The 12,726-nt window shown below is 34.6% G+C and overlaps 1 protein-coding gene across 2 annotated transcripts; it reads right to left on the bottom strand.

Annotated features, from left to right (window-relative positions):
- Positions 1–923: 923 nt before the first annotated feature.
- On the bottom strand, positions 924–11,160 carry tmc4 (transmembrane channel-like 4). Of its 2 annotated transcripts, XM_079625481.1 has the most exons (16): positions 10,975–11,160; positions 8,351–8,525; positions 8,024–8,166; positions 7,658–7,822; positions 6,947–7,032; positions 5,105–5,256; positions 4,866–5,013; positions 4,539–4,697; positions 3,728–3,882; positions 3,353–3,479; positions 2,746–2,843; positions 2,478–2,661; positions 2,262–2,392; positions 2,007–2,162; positions 1,719–1,797; positions 924–1,223 (listed from the first exon to the last, which is right to left on the bottom strand). In XM_079625481.1, exons 1-16 carry the CDS (start codon positions 11,018–11,020, stop codon positions 1,053–1,055), a joined length of 2,175 nt encoding a protein of 724 aa, XP_079481607.1. In that variant the 5' UTR covers positions 11,021–11,160; the 3' UTR covers positions 924–1,052. The 2 variants fall into 2 exon arrangements, with proteins under 2 accessions (XP_079481607.1, XP_079481606.1); XM_079625480.1 differs by having other exon boundaries at positions 2,478–2,843.
- Between the last annotated feature and the right edge of the window lie 1,566 nt (positions 11,161–12,726).

The following is a 12,726-nucleotide window of genomic DNA, read 5'->3' as shown; positions in this document are numbered from 1 at the left end:
GGCACCAAAAACATTACCTAATGAAAATCAATAATAATGCCGATATTATTTCAGTATAGAAATACAGACATCCCGGGAGTCTCCCGCATATTGATAGCGGCTCACTGATGCCCGCGAATTAGTTAAAACCTCCCGGAATCTAGCGAGCGCGCCCGCGAGACAGACTGTGCTTCAAACCGCGTAGCGCGTGCACAGAGAGGAAGAGAGAGCAAGAGATCGCGCGCGCGTGTGCCTCAAGAAGCGCATGTAATATGATTGATGGACACAGGACAGAATGGACACAGGAACCCAACAGAACCGTGGAAAAAGTGTATCTGAGCATGTGACTTGTCTATCCGAGTTTTGTCGAGAGCAGGAGGCGGTACCTAATTTGACGGAGGCGGCCGCCTCGTAATTCTCTCACAAATATTGGTGGGGACAATTTTGTCATTTTAAAATATTGATTGGGACTAGTACCTAGCGTCCCCCCCTAAACCTACGCCCATGTGAAAGAAGTATTCACCAAGACTGCATTAATTTGATCATAGTAAAACAGTAATATTGTGAAATATTACTCATAAAAAAAACACGTATTTGTTTTACGGCTAAAGTTACCATATAGTTCTGTTCTACTATATTTTAAAATGTAATTTATTCCTGTGATGACAAAGCTGAATTGTCAGCATCATTACTCCAGTCTTCAGTGTCACATGATCCTTCAGAAATCATTCTAATATGCTGATTTGGTGCTTAAGAATAATTTCTTATCATTATTGAAAACGGTTGTGCTTCTTAGTATTTTTATAACAACCATGATACTTTTTTTTAGGATATCTTTGATGAATAGAAAGTTGAAAAGAACAGAAATCTTTTGTAACATTATTAATGTCTGTCACTTTTATCCAAATTAGTGCATCCTCTTGCTGAATAAAAGTATTAATTTCTTTTCAAAATATCTTACTGACCCCAAACTTTTTAACGGTGGTAAAAGTATCATTGGATGCATTTGTGTAAAATAATGGAGTGCACGGTTTTCAGAATTCAAGCATACACTGCACTTTATCAACAAAGTCTTAATATGGCCTTGGATCTTCATCGCGGTCAAATGCATAATTGTCATGTTGATTCCACCGTGTTGCTGTGTCAGTCTCTCTCTGGGGCTGCTGTGGTTCACGTTGTTCCTTCTGCACTGTGGCATTCAGCTCTTCAATTTGTCGGACCAGGAATTGCTTGTCACGCTGTTCCTGTTACACCCAGATAAATACAGATTAAAGGAGGGATTAATAATGGTTCCAGTCAGAAGTTAAACTGGAAAGAAGAAAGTCTTAGTTTAGGTAGGTAATCACACCCCTTATTTTAAATGTTATATTATTTTATCGTGGCTTTCAGTGTTATTTATATTATATCTGGACCTAAAACACTTTTTGCTTAAAGGTATACCAATTGAATTTATTGTAAATAAATATCATTGTATAATACAATTACACAAATGACACACTTTAAATATACAATACAATACAATACAATTTTATTTGTAGAGCACATTTAAAAACAACTGGCGTTGACTAAAGTGCTTAACAAGGCCAAAGAGACAAACAATAAAAATAGAAATGTAAACATAAAACACACACATCAGGATATTTTAAAAGCTATTGAGAAAAAATGCGTTTTCAAAGTAGATTTAAAAATATGCATAACCATTCTAGTCTGCGGATTAGGATTAATAACCAAGCACTCACCAGCTTACACTGAGATTTCAGGAGTGCTACACTTTTCCCATGGACAGATGTTAAAGCGCTTACATAGCACAGGAGCACACTGTGTATTAAATATAAAATACATGTAATGCATAAATGTACGTTTTTATCACATTTTCATCAACAATTATATCATAAGCAGTCCTATCTTTATAGCATTATTTATCAATCTAAATCAATTATTTAGTAAGCTGATAGAATGCATGTTGAGTAAAGTTTTACATGAAACCATAAGAAATTCTGAATTGATCCATGGCTGTTTATACTGACCAGGAGAAGATGAAGAGTGGGATAGAGAATTTCTGGGAGCCCATATAAAACAGGAATTCTGCACTGGTGCTGTTTAGCATTTCGGCAGCTTGTGGTACAACCTCCCACATTGTTGGGGAAAAGCGGAAAGGCCCACAGCCATAAGATGGATGGATCCTACCAACAAACAAAAAAAGCATGACATATATGATTATACTTGAATATTCTCTCTCTGTCATTAAAAAAAATACATGGAGAGTGGCAGGCCTCACTCACTTAGTCACACTGTAAAGGAGAACCATGGTGGCCAACATCCATCCAAAGAGCAGAACCAACAGGAAGAAGAAGTTGGAGGTGGTGGACCGGAAGTTTCTTGTTGCTGGTTGACAGTTCTGGAAGAGAGTTATCTGATACAAGCAAACATGGACAAAATTAGCCATTTCAATCAATTGCGTGTATATGTCTAAGAAGGTTGTGCTCATGCCATGGTACCTTTTTGCAGAAATAAAAGAGGATGAATTTGATGGTGTTGATGAATGGCAGCAATGGACAGAAAAGAGCTCCAGTCCAAACCACCGTTTGACTGTAAACTAGAGCAAGAACATTTGGGGCAACCAGAAACTCTTGCCGTCCCACCCACTGAGTTAGTTTACATGAGCAATGATCCACCACAATCCTGAACATGCCAAAAAATAAGTTAAAGACATACATTTTTAATATAGAAATATATGACCTAACACACACAAACACACTAACAGACCTGCGTGGGAATTCTACCAGGATCAGTGTAGCAATGGTAATCAGGAAGTCAAAAAGAGTAAGTTTATACATTTCTTGTCCAACTCGAGTCTCCCAGCACTATGTGGTTGTGAAAGAGGGATTTGAAGTTAAAAAAGAAAAGGAAATAAGCAGAATTTATACTCTTTGGGCATTAAACAGTAAGATATTGATTAGAACTTATACTATTCTGTTCAAAAGTTTGGTCTCAGTAAGATTTTTAAACAATACATTTTATAAAGCAATTTAAGACTCATATTTTTACAAAATATTTATATTTCAAATAAATGCTGTTCTTATTCATAAAAAATCCTGAAGAAAGATACATCACAGTCTACACAAAAATATTAAGCAGCACAACTGTTTTAAACATTGTTAATAATAATAAATGTTTCTTGAGCACAAAATTAGCAAATTTGAATGATCAAATGACACTGAGGACTGATGCTGAAAATTCAGCTTCGTCATAACGGGAATAAATGACATTACACTTTTCTTTCGAAAACATTTAAAAATCTTACCGACCCCAAATTTCTGAACGTTAGTGTATCTGACAAATTATGAAAGAGTGCATATCTTAAGTTGTTTACCTTATATTCGTCGTAATAATAATTGCAGGGTATACAGTTTTGTTTGCTGATATCTCCCTCACAGGTAATCTGTTCCCACAGAGTGTACAGCAAAACACCCAAACTCACCAAACGCAGGAAGACTGCCCTACAATGACAAATGGAGAGAATGAGTAAAAATGAGCAAGCAGAATAAGTTTCTAAAAGAACAATGACAAAGATCAAATCAAAGAGAGCAGTGGATGAACAAACAATGTGTGAGTATTTTGAAATTATTCATTTTGAAAGCTATTAAATGAACAAAAGAAACTGCTAAACTAGTACGGTACTGCTCTTCATATTTCTGCTCTTTGTTCTCTTTGATATCTTTGGTGTGGGTGCGAGAATTGATCTAACCGCAGCAAGGCCAGGATGACTGTGGTACTGGGAGAATACTTTTCCAGTAATGCAATCTTGTCACACAGTAAAGGCACCACGAAATTGCTTGCGGTTATTACCATGGAGGGTAAGTATTGCAACACCAGTCCCTTAAAGCCTGTTGTTTTCATAAGCTGAAAGAAAGAGAGATTTAATCAATTAATTGTCAAAAAAATAAAGCCCAAAAAGGTAATCAGAACCTCAACCAAATAAATAAACATATTGACATTGATTTTTATAATCTTACTTGTAAATCATCTTAAAACATCCTCTAAAAAAAGTTCTATACAGTATTAATTGTAGTATGAATGAAATCCGGACGCCGTGTTGTCGCTGTCATGTGATCAATGCTGGAGAGATTACTTACTAACTGTAATCCATTACTGAATACAAATTACATGATGAAAACTTTTTATTTAGTAATGTAATCTATTACTGTACATTTCACATTTTATTAATATAATCTGATTACTTTTTGATTACTTTTGACCTAACTCATTTATCAATTTGAATAGAATCATCTAGTAGCATATTGATTTAAAAAAGCAAAGAGAAAGAATAGGTATTCCACTCTTTGTTATCAATAGCGTGAAGTGCATTAAACATACGTCAGGCTGTCTCAAACTGGCGTGTGTGTAGGAATTGCAGGGGTTTCGGAAACTGATGAAAAGCTAATACTTAATTTAATCTAAAAAATGGTAAATTGACAGAAAAATATTTTTCTTGTTTATGTTGTGTGGCCTCTCAATTTTTTAGTTACTGTCTTTGGTCTTTTTTAACTTCAGCTTACCTGGCTGAACTGTGTTGCCTTAGCAATGCCATAGAAAGTTGCACCGATGAGAATTAAGACAACCATGTTGAGGAAAACACGGAGCGCATAGAGAGAGACTGTTTGGCTCAAAGTCAGGGAAGCAGACTTTTTTTTTAGTCTTTCCTCTTCTAGATCCACCTGCAGGAAAGAGACGGTGAGAAAGATAAAAAAGATATATGTTGTCAAGATAATGATAAACATAATTCTGCACTAGCAGTTTCCTTTGAATAATTTCTTCTCCAAAAGGAACCTGCTCCTACACAATATCTAAAGGTATTTCATTTCAAACTTGTTTTACAAGCAGACCTGTAACCGGTAGCGAAAATTGCTCTGTTTAAGTTTTGTTGTACGGTCTTCTTGGAGACCGTGATCCCATCCAGTAAAAACCAGCGCACTGTAACCCCCTGTAGCTCCTCCACCCGTCACAACGGCAACACGTGCCGTGCCGCCCATTCTGTTGGTCAATCAGGGATGTCGGCTTAATACTTCAGCCATGTTCTTTTAATATGCTGGTAGAAAATTCTGACAAAGCTGACAAGACTCACCTAATAATCATACAAATGAAGCAGAAGAGAAAGTAGAAGGCTGCCGTCAACAGATACGCCAGAGGGATGTTGTAAGAGAAGCCATTACTCTCAACCATTGAATTGAAATTGGTATAGTAGCCATAAAACAGGTATGAATACTCCATGAATCCCTGAAGGAAGACATGACTGATGAGTGAAGATCATTTAGAAGATATTCACAATAAAAAATTAATAAACAGGGATTATTTTCTATTCAGAGTGACTTCTAAGTAAGTTTCACATTATTTAAGAACAGGCTCAAAAACAAACATAATAATTCCTAAAATAACACACACACCACTCTCTCACACACACACACATTACTTTTACTTTAATTTGTATTCCATTTTTGCCTCTGTGCCCAAATACCCATTAGCGATCATTGTTGTTCAGACATTTAAATTTAAAGGCTGCATTTAAATTTTTTTTTTTGACAATGTTAAATATGATATTTAATTCATATACTTTACCATTCAAAAGTTTGGGGTCAGTGAGATTTATTTTATTATTATTTTTTTATTATTATTAATACTTTTATTGAGTAAGGATGCATTTAATTTATGAAAAAGTAAAGTGGAAGTAAATACTTTTACATTGTTATAAAACATTTTTATGTAATAAAGAATCCAAAGGAAAACAATGTATCACGGCTACCACAAAAAAATATAAAGCAGCACAACTTTTTATTTTCAACTGTGATAGTAATAAGAAATGTTTCTTGACCAGAAAATCAGCATATTAGGAAAAATTTAGGATCATGTGACACAGAAGACTGGAGTAAAGATGCTGAAAATTCAGCTTTGCCATCACAGAAATAAATTATATTTTAAAATGTTTTACAATAGAAAAGATTTACTTTAGGGCCCGGTTTCACAGACAGGGCTTATATATTTAGCCAGGATTAGATCAATTTAATTAGCATTTAAGTAGCTTTCATAACTGTGCCTTAGAAAAAAACATTACTGGTGTGCATCTTGATGTCCAAAAAACATTACTGGTGTCCATATTTTAAGATATATCAGTGCAAGTTGCTTTCAGTTAAAACAGATCAAACGTGCATTTTAGTCAGTGAGCTTAAATGGGTGCTATAATGCCCTTTTCACAAGATGTTAAATGTCCCCAGAGTGAGTAATTTTAAGTTTTAGCTCAAAATACCCCACATATATATATTTTTATATAGCATGTTAAAATTGTCACTTTTTGAGCGTGAGCAAAAACGCACCGTTTTGTGTCTGTCCCTTTAAATGCAAATTAGCTGCTGCTCCCGGCACAGAGGGACGGAGCCACAAAAACTTGTGTCCTTTTACCTCACACACACATGCACTGAAAATTCCAAAAACATTTAGCTTTTTATGTTTAAACCAGAGTCAGAAAGATGGAGAGACTCAAGAAGAAGTGACAACATGTAGACAACATTTCTGAATGGTTAGTTGGTGAATTCATGTAGATTATGTGTAGTTATCTTCAAGTCATTGATTAGTATATTCTGTTTTGATAATCTATAAATCGCATTCCGGGGGCGGGGTTTATGTAAATTTTAGGGTTCGTGATGTCACTAACCCGGGAGGAATGTCGTGTAGTCCCTACCAGCCGTTTGTTGTAGACAGTCCATAAAAAGCTATTTCTTTAAAAGAAAATATCTCCCTTTGCTTTAAACTTTGACGCGTTGTAACTTTGCAGATGTTGTTTATGTTCAAACAGCAACATTACACACTAACTAAAGTTAGAAAAGTGAAATCATAAGCAACCACCCCTTTAAGCTTTGTCTGTGAAACCGGGGGTAAATGTATTTAGAAATGTATTCATTAAGTCCGTCCATACCGTTCCCGAGATCAGGTCCAGAAAGTATGTGATGAACACCATCAGGGTATCAGGTTTTGGATCATACTGCAAGCATATTTCCACACCTGTTTCAAACAAAATAATATGAAAATTTGACTGCAGATTTTTTTTTTTTTTAAGTGAACTGAATTAAAATCAAAAGTGAATTGAATTAAAATGACAGCAAACTATTATTAACTACAGGAAACAACTTTTCCTATTAAGATAGTTTAACTGTTTCTAAAGTGATCTAAGGTTTTCTTTTAAAGGATTAGTTATTACAATGAATTATTAACCAAATCAACAAATGCATTGAACAGACGCTCCTGGGGACCCACTGTCCTGCAGAGTTTAGCTCAAGCCCTATAATTAAACACAGATGAACCAGTTTATCAAGCTCTTCGGGATCGCCTGAAAATGACAGGCAGTGCTGAAGCAGGTTGAGAATAATCTTTGAAGAACAGTGAATCTCCAGGAGCAGGGTTGAAGACCTCTGCTTATGAACATGGCGTGCCATCGGCGCCATTTGTTTCTTAGTTAGATTGTGAAGGTACTAATGCTAAACATGTTGTCAGGGTCTTGCAGCTTTACCAGATATTATAAAGGGTCTCAGACAGTCCAGAGAAAGAGGATTATCCAGTAACCAGCTAGAATGTTCTCATTTTGAAGCATAGAAATGAGCTTTTTATACTAGAGAGACAGTGTTCCTACCGGTTAGATTGACTGTAGTAGGGATGGTGGAGTTGAAGTTCATAGAGCGAAACACAATGCTGGGAATGAGGACAAATCCTGCGATTAACAAGGAGGACAGGAAGTTGAGAATCACAAGAAATCTCAGGAACAGGAAGTAGGATTGGACTCCTCCACCAAAGTGACCTACAAGGAAACAAGTGGATAAAGGAAAGGGAATTTTATTTTATTTTCTTTCCTCCCCACTAGGCTTTTATATGATCTTGTTCTTGGCGTTTTTTCTTAGATTACCAGTTGATTTACTTTTCATTTTTGGGGCAAAAACATATGTATGTGCTGATGAGAGCAGAATTTTAATGTTTTTTTAAAATGTTTTTTTCATTTCACCTCCTATTTTTTGGATTCCCCTTTTCCACAGAACAAAATAGCTGAGAACATGTTTGGCAACCTCACAGAAACGGCGAAATGTCTGTGACTGCTTGATGTTCCAAGAGCTAGAAACAACTGGGATTTTCATCTGTTGCACCTGCCTGGAATAAAGTGAGAGAGAAACAAGCCTTATTACGATTCAACTTTGTGAAACTAAAAGTTTCAATGGATAATTCTGCCTGAAACCTTTCGGAGCTAGTGCTAAGAGTACAGCTGAATTTTGGTAATGTAAAAATGTAAATGTTGACACTGGTACATTTATGTAATGAGATAATGCATTTATACCATACTGCTCTCTTCAGGCCCATGTGCAGCGGCAGCTCGCGGAGATTTGGAGGCTCATTAGAGTCTTCAGCATCTTCAGGGGGGGAGGCCCAATCAAACTGAACCGCACTGGTCTCTTGGGGAGGAACTGTCCGTAACCTCAATGAATGCTGGGAACCATAAGGACTTGGGTAGTCTAATAACAGTTACAAAAGTTGGTATATTAAAATGATATATGATATATAGGAAACTATAATACTGACGTTTAACTTTACTGTGAGACATTACAGTACAAGCCAAGGTACAGTAATGGTTGTGTTAAAAAATAGGACTGAGAACAAACTGGAGCAGCATTTTCCCATCAGCTCTGAAAATATTCTATGCACCACATTTCTATACATAGCCATGATGACCCATATATCCCTGCCAGTTCTCCTTAACACTTGTAAAATAACAGACTTTACATCATAGACTTCACACTGAACATGGTTAAAAACTAAGGACATACATCATTAGTCATTGTAATGAATAAAGAATATAAAAAAGCAACAGTAAAAAGCGAATTAACTAGTTACCTCACCAAATACAGTAAATAGTATGATTATTCACACACACACACACACACACACACACACACACGCACACGTCATGAAATGTCCTCATAAACCACGTTTAAGTTGTAATACCAGTGTAATACACGCCATTATACAAATTTGTGTCCTCATAAATCACATAAACAAGTGCACACACACACACACACACAGTTAAGGAACTGTCACAGTCTCCAAAATGATGCCTCATAATAGCTAGCTTAAGATTTTCCAGTTATTCAGCTGTAAATGAAAACATGTATAGCTCCCCTAGTGAAAAATAAATATATAGCCTATTTGAAATACCGTACATTTATTTTATGCTAAGTATACTACCAATACATTTACATATTTATGTACTTAATGTAAATACCCTGCGATTGTACTTTTGGTATATTCAATTGCTATACTTAAAGTCTGCTAATTTGGAACAAGTAATTTTGTGCTTAAAGCACTTTAGTTAGGCTATCCGGAAATATTGCTGAGGTCCAACTTAAGATACATTAATTATATTTGATTGTGCTAAAGTGAAACTTTTGCAAGTATACATTACTTACACTTTAAATATCTTGCATTTAAAGTATACAGTATGTAATCATACTATCCTTAATTATAGTGATATTAAACACAGGCTTAACATTAAATAATATGCATTGTGCAATGAAGAAAACTCCAAATAAAGTTTAATTATAATATTTATATCAATAAGTCTCAAGCAATATGTCAGTAAATATATTAATGGGTTTGTGGTATAGCCTAGTTAGTATGAAATAAATATATAGGCCTATTTTAAATACATTTTGGCATAGGTTTTTTTCACTAGGGCAGACTTTCCATGCATTTTTTTATCTCATGAATACATTTCTGACATAACTTGAAAACACAGTAACTGCCGAAGCTAGACCTTGACCCCCATTGGTTGAACCAGAAGTTGACATGTCAGACCACTATGCTTGATCTATGTTTGGAACACGCCATAGACCCAATGCCATCACACTCATCAACAATCGGTTGTGCTGTACTTTGGCTAAACAACCGAACTCGCCTAGACTGCACACTATTGGGAATCCATGTTGCAGATTTGGCACATTTGTCAGAAGGAAACCTTTAGAGTCTAGAAATTCATTGCAGCTAAAGACACAAGTCTCACCATGTATTTCAAATCTGAGAATGATGAAATTATCTTTAGATGATGCTATGTAATTTTTTTTATATGAGACTTTCTTTTTGTGCAAACGAAAGAAAATGTAAGGTATGAACTGAAACATCTAGTTTGTTTCTGCTAACAGGTGCTGTATTTACAAACACAACTTTTTCCAACAGCGCTAATGTAACAATGAGCAATGGGCAGATTAAATTATTTAATTTGTTAAATATTAATATATACTACTTCACTACTTCAGCTATTTATTTTTGTTGAATCCTCCGTTGACCTGTTATGATCAAATGTACAATACAATGAACTGTATTTGAGTTCTACTTGAGTATAAAAAAAATAGTATAGCCTAGATAAAAGTTTACAGGAAATGTGTTTTGAGTTGCAAAAAAATAACCAGGAAGTAAGTTTTATAATTACCTTGACCTTTTCAATAATTTGCCTACACCTTGAATATCAGGTAGTTTATAAAGATTACTTATGTGTGTTCAACACTCTAGTTGTAGGTAGGCTTATTGAATTGCAATTGTACCTAAATATATTTTAAGTTTATGCTTAGTGAATTCTGCATTTGAAAACTTAAATGCAAGAGTATATTTAAAGTGTACTTAATTAAGTATTAACATTTCCACTGTTTTTGGACTAAAATGCAATTAGCTGTTCCAATTTAACAGACTTTAAGTATACCAATTTATAGTGTACCACACCACTAATACATTTAGGCCTAGTTATAATAAAGTAACGTTACGATTCGAATAAATTGTGCTTAAGTAACGTTATAGGCTACTATTTGTACACTAAGGTCTCTCTTGTACTCGGAGAACTAACGTTAACTTAATTGCTAGCTAACTGGAGCGTAAATAAACTCTATACACTCCCCTTTACATGTACTCTCTTACCTGGAGTTGGATGTACTTGATTGTTGAATTCTCTCAGCTCCATCATAAATCAGGGACTATCGATTCCACATAAAAACACACACGAAGACAACCAACACAACCCAAAAAGGCAGTTGCGTTAGTCAGATGAAAAGGTGTGTCTGGACTTTGAATCTCATGAAAATAAAAGTTGGAAACACTTCCTTGTAGGTAGACTATGAGTGAAACAAAGGCAACCTTGACAGATCCCGTTACCATGAGTAAAGACAACTCAGTCTTCAATTGGAAAATTTCCTTTCTCTGTGACTGATAGCAGATTTACTAAATTGGCAACATTTTTTTAATAATGACTTAATTGAATAATAAAGTTTTTAATCTGTTGAAAATTAAGTCAGGCTTGTTATGAGCCCATTGGTAAGCATATTCCTGTGGTTTAACGTTATTGCCTGTTAATGTTGTCATGGAGACGAAGGGCAACCTTTTTGTCGCAAGCCAGTAATTTCAGACTTTAGTTAATCAAATCGTATCACTTAACTTACACACCATTACTAAACACGAGAACTAAATAATAAAAAATGTCAATGCAACTTATGAAACATTCACTAAAATGGGCAAAAGAATTCCGACAATTGGTATAGCCTACTAACGTTATATACAGGTTTATAGTCAGTAACGTAACTTACATTTTTTTAAAGTAATGAACACTTTTATCTAGAAAGAGCATATTAAATTGATCAAAAGAGACAGTATAGACATTTATAGTGCTATAAAACATTTCTAATTTAAATAAATACTGTTCTTTTGAATTTTCATCTAAGAATCCTAAAAAATAGTTCCCGGTTTCCAAACAAAATGATTTCTGAAGGATAACGTGACACTGAACACTGGAGTAAAATTCAGCTTTGTATCACAGGCATAAATCACATTTTATTATATTATAAAATAGTTTTAAATAGTTAAATATTACAGTTTTTATATCAAATAAATACTTTTTGGTGAGCATAATAAGTGACTTTAAAAAAAAGAAGAAGCAGAAAACAAAAATCATCCTTTGAAAAGTAAGGCAAGTCAGAATGTGAGCAATTACATCGAGAGAAAAACAGGAATAACAAAAATGTTTGAGACAATAATGAAAAATCAGATGATACTTTTTAAATATACTTTGTATCCAAACACAGAAATTACATCAGGAGAAGGAAGTTTGGCAGGGATAAAAATCACTTATTTTATTGAAAACACTGATTTTTCAAACAAAACCTGGAAGGATATGAGTGGTACATCCTGTGTTAAATATAGTCCAGAAGGTAAACATTAGAGATAAAATATAGCAGGTAGACATTAGGAACCAGCATACATTCTGAAACGATCAACAAACTAAACACCAGCACAATCCTCCAGTGTACGAGAACAAAAAAAATCTGAATGTTTTGGAAAGAATGTTTTACATCTGATCTTTTAAGAAAAGATCTTTCATACTTATTCAGATTCAACCAGACTTTAATTGCTCTTAGTAATAACATATTACTTTGTTGATACATGTTTAGCAACACTTAACATTAGGTTGCACTTTACCTCATTTGGCATCAAACTAAAGAGCAAATTAACAAAATAGCAAAAACATTCACTCCTACTTTCTGAAAATGTGAGAAAAAGAAAGTTTCCATATACTTTCACATTCTTTGTAGAACAATAAAACTAATAGTGATACATAACCATCAATGTGCTTAGAATGGATGAAAAAGATGGTAGATCAACTTTAATATCCCATATAAC

The sequence above is a fragment of the Phoxinus phoxinus genome (genome assembly GCF_949152265.1).
Source record: "Phoxinus phoxinus genome assembly, chromosome: 10".
In the NCBI taxonomy this organism is placed as follows: Eukaryota; Metazoa; Chordata; class Actinopteri; order Cypriniformes; family Leuciscidae; genus Phoxinus; species Phoxinus phoxinus.
The sequence above is the reverse complement of the archived record's forward strand: the minus strand, read 5'-3'. Positions and strand labels throughout refer to the sequence as shown.